The 3,591-nt window shown below is 44.3% G+C and overlaps 1 protein-coding gene across 1 annotated transcript; it reads right to left on the bottom strand.

Annotated features, from left to right (window-relative positions):
• Positions 1–832: 832 nt before the first annotated feature.
• LOC111373903 lies at positions 833–3,374 on the bottom strand. Its single transcript, XM_022996499.1, has 7 exons — positions 2,776–3,374; positions 2,601–2,682; positions 2,331–2,506; positions 1,894–2,275; positions 1,635–1,685; positions 1,257–1,506; positions 833–975 (listed from the first exon to the last, which is right to left on the bottom strand). Exons 1-7 carry the CDS (start codon positions 3,372–3,374, stop codon positions 833–835), a joined length of 1,683 nt encoding a protein of 560 aa, XP_022852267.1.
• Between the last annotated feature and the right edge of the window lie 217 nt (positions 3,375–3,591).

Raw genomic sequence — 3,591 nt, 5'->3', positions numbered from 1 at the left:
CCAGAACTATCGAGTTTTACCCTACTTGATGAGGTCGATCAAATATTGGGTAGCTGGGTCCTTCTCCATAAGTGCCCGAATTTAGTCTCTAGTGTTCGTCGAGACTGTGCTCCTTGAAAGAGCAGCTACGGAGCAGATGACAGCTAAATCAGCCCAAGCAGATGGTAGCTAAATCGGCCCGTCGACTAAGAGCATCGACAACATGATTACTAGAGCCTGGACGATACTCTAACATAAAATTGAACTCCGAAAGGAATTCCTGCCAACGAGCCTGTTTGCTCGATAGTTTTGGTTGGGACATAAAGTGACTAACTGCAGTGTTATCTGTCTTCACAATAAATGGAGACCCAAGCAGATAGTGACGCCATCCTCTGAGATAATGGACAACTGCTAACAATTCCTTTTCATGTGCCAAGTAACGACGTTCTGTCCGGTTTAATTTTCGGCTCTCATATGCTACTGGATGTCCTTCTTGCATGAGGACTCCACCAAGGGCAAAATCTGAAGCATCTGTATGAACTTCGAATGGTTTAGCCATATCCGGTAAGGCTAAAACCGGGTTCGTCCACATGGACTTCTTCAACCTTTCAAAAGCAGCTTGGCATTGGGATGACCAATCCCAATCCTTATCCTTCTTTGTCAATTCAGTAAGTGGCAGTGCAATTTCTGAGTAGCCTTTCACAAATCTTCGATAGTAATTGCATAACCTAAGAAATGAACGTACATCACGTACGATTTTTGGTGGTTGCCAATCTTTGATGGCCGTAACCTTCTTCGAATCCATGCGGATTTTACCTTGTTCAATGATGTGACCCAAGAAACTGATAGATGTCTAAGCAAATGAGCATTTAGACGGCTTAGCATAAAGTTCATTCTCCCGTAGCCGATTAAAAACTTGCCTCACATGCTGGACATGTTCCTCCAATGTCTCGTTGTAGATTACTATGTTATCCAAGTACACCACGACAAAATCATCTAAGAACCCGTGAAGTACCTGATTTATCATAGTACAAAATGTTGGTAGAGCGTTTGTCAAGCCAAAAGGCATCACTTTAAATTCAAAGGCTCCATATCTGGTTACCACCGTAGTCTTTGCTTCGTCTCCCTCCTTGATCCGAACTTGCTAGTATCCGGACCTAAGATCAATTTTTGTGTAATACTTCGCCTGACTTAAAAGATCGAAGCAATCCGCAACCAGTGGGATATGATAGCTATTCTTTACAGTAATCTTGTTCAAGGCTCGATAGTCGCAGCACATTCTAAGAGAACCATCGGCCATTTCTGAAACAATATAGGAGCTCCGTATGGTGATTTCGCAGGCACAATGATTCCACTCTCCAACATTTCTCCCAATTGCTTCCTAAGCTCTTCAAGCTCAGGCTGAGACATACGGTATGGTGCCCTGGCAGGAGGTTTGGCGCCTGGAATAAGTTCAATCTCATGATCAATCGTCTTTCTTGGTGATAATTTCTTTGGTAATTCTTCCAGCAAGATGTCCTCAAATTCCTGAATAAGCCTTTTAACGGGTTATGGAATAGGACCATTCGCCTCTTCGATCTCCTCTAATCGAAGAGTGCACAAAAAAGAGGGTTCATTTCTCTTGAAACCCTTACTAAATTGCGTGGCTGAGATACTCTTCTCGCCCATCCTCCCAACTTGTGTAGAGATAACACACGGCTTATTACCTATCATCATTAACGAATCGGAATATGGTAACACTGTTGTCTTAGTATCCCGAAGAAATTTCAATCCCAGAATAAGCTTGAAATCATCCATCTGAACTGCAGATAAATTTGTCCTTCCCTCAAAAGGACCTGCTTTGATCAACACCGATTTCGCCACTCCAGCTATTGGTTGAGCAGCGGAGTTGATTGCTTTGACTTTTTCACTAGCCTTTTCTAGAACAAGTCTGAGCCGCTCTACTTCGGTACATGCAAGGTATTTGTGGGTAGCACCAGTATCCACCATAGCCCTGATTGGCTTCCCATTGATTTTTACATCAATGTACGTTAAGCCTTTGGCCCTACAAATTCGAGCCTTCGCTTCTTCCATCTTTGCCTCTTTCAATGGGACATCATCCTTTTCAGCAACCCGATGCGACAGTGTGTTGCACCGATGTGAAAATGCCCCAACTACGTCCTCATCCTCTTCAGAGTCAGTCTCGCTATGACAATTAGCCTGTGAGGCCTCTTGCTTTGAACTTGAACCGCCACTTGCTAACTGTCGTATGCATTCACCATCCACTTCTGAGGACACTCCGACACCCGATGAGGTCCTTCACATAAAAAACACTTCAATTTGAGAGTGGCATCAGTTCGACCCTCCGTTGCTTTTCCTTTGTTCCAGTTGTTACTGTTGCTGCCGTTAAAATTTCCTTGACGACTATTATGATAGTTTCCCTAAAAGCTACATGTGCTTTGATAAGCTCCTTCTCTATTTTGAGAGTAAGGCTCTCCCCCATTTGGGTTCGAGCTGGGTCTGTAAGATCTGTTACCACCTCCAATTGCTTGATTATTCCCCGAAGGTCGATCTTTTCTAGATTCTGTTTGGTAGTCGCTCAAGTATTCAGCGGCTCCCATGGCCGTGCTCAAATCAGTAACCTTCCGTCTTTGAAGTTTCGTGCGTGTCCACGGTTTCAACCCTTCCATAAAGGTGAAGAGCTTATCTTTTTCCGACATATCTCTAATATTCAGCATATGCCCTGAGAAGGATTTCACATACTCCCTGATAGAGCTCGTGTGTTTCAGGTCTCGAAGTGCCCGTCGAGCCTGATACTCGACATTTTTCGGGAAAAATTGCAATCTGATCGCTTCCTTGAAGAGATCCCAAGAATTTATTCGAACCCTGTGGGCCTGAATGTCAGCATATTTGGTTCGCCACCATAGTTTTGCATCTCCACCCAGATACATGGTAGCTGCGGTTACCTTTCTAGCTTCGTCTTCAATCGAAACTGTGAGAAAGTACCGTTCCATATCAAACAATAAATTTTCGACTTCTTTTGCATCATGTGCCTCTCCATAGGTACACGGTTTAGGAATTCTGAGTCTACAAGCATACTCAGGTACGGGAGCGTACCCATTGCCCACCGCACGTTGGAGTACCCACAATTGAGCTCTCAACGCTTCCATTTCATCCTGCAGATCAGGAATGATTGCAGCAGCTTCAGTCATTGCTGCGCAAGCCCTTTGGCTTTCATCCAGTTGGATGTGTAATCCACGAATCTCGGATTTGGCCATCTCGACTTTTTCCTCAAGACCTTCCAAAGCATAGCACAGCCTAGTAGTTGTCTCATCAAGCGCATCCACGCGCTGTTTAGTAGTACCCTTCTTTTGAGGCTCTACCACTTCAGTGGTGTGGGATGTAATTGGATCCATAGCTTTCTTATCAAGGGTCGTGAGCCGCAGCTCTGATACCAACTTTCACGGGGTGCTTTTCGTCTTGGCACAGAAAGGGACACCGTGCGGCAGTAGTCTGCTCCATTAGACTACCTTCCGCCTTTTCTCGGTCGCATCGGGACGAAAGAAAATTTGATTATAATTTTGTAGAAAGCTTACAATAGAGAATTTGAATACATTGAAAGTAAATTGAACA

This window comes from Olea europaea, unplaced genomic scaffold, assembly GCF_002742605.1.
Source record: "Olea europaea var. sylvestris unplaced genomic scaffold, O_europaea_v1 scaffold11760, whole genome shotgun sequence".
NCBI classification, from domain to species: Eukaryota; Viridiplantae; Streptophyta; class Magnoliopsida; order Lamiales; family Oleaceae; genus Olea; species Olea europaea.
Note: the sequence above shows the minus strand (reverse complement) of the source record. Positions and strands in the feature narration are given on the sequence as shown.

Excerpts from the sequence above, each read along its gene's own strand:
- LOC111373903 (XM_022996499.1), bottom strand. The coding sequence starts at position 3,374 with ATGGATCCAATTACATCCCACACCACTGAAGTGGTAGAGCCTCAAAAG. Across the intron at positions 2,507-2,600 it reads CGAAACTTCAAAGACGGAAG|CAATTGGAGGTGGTAACAGA; the intron begins GTTACTGATTTG and ends GGAATAATCAAG. Across the intron at positions 1,507-1,634 it reads TGGGAGGATGGGCGAGAAGA|GAATTTGAGGACATCTTGCT; the intron begins GTATCTCAGCCA and ends AGGCTTATTCAG.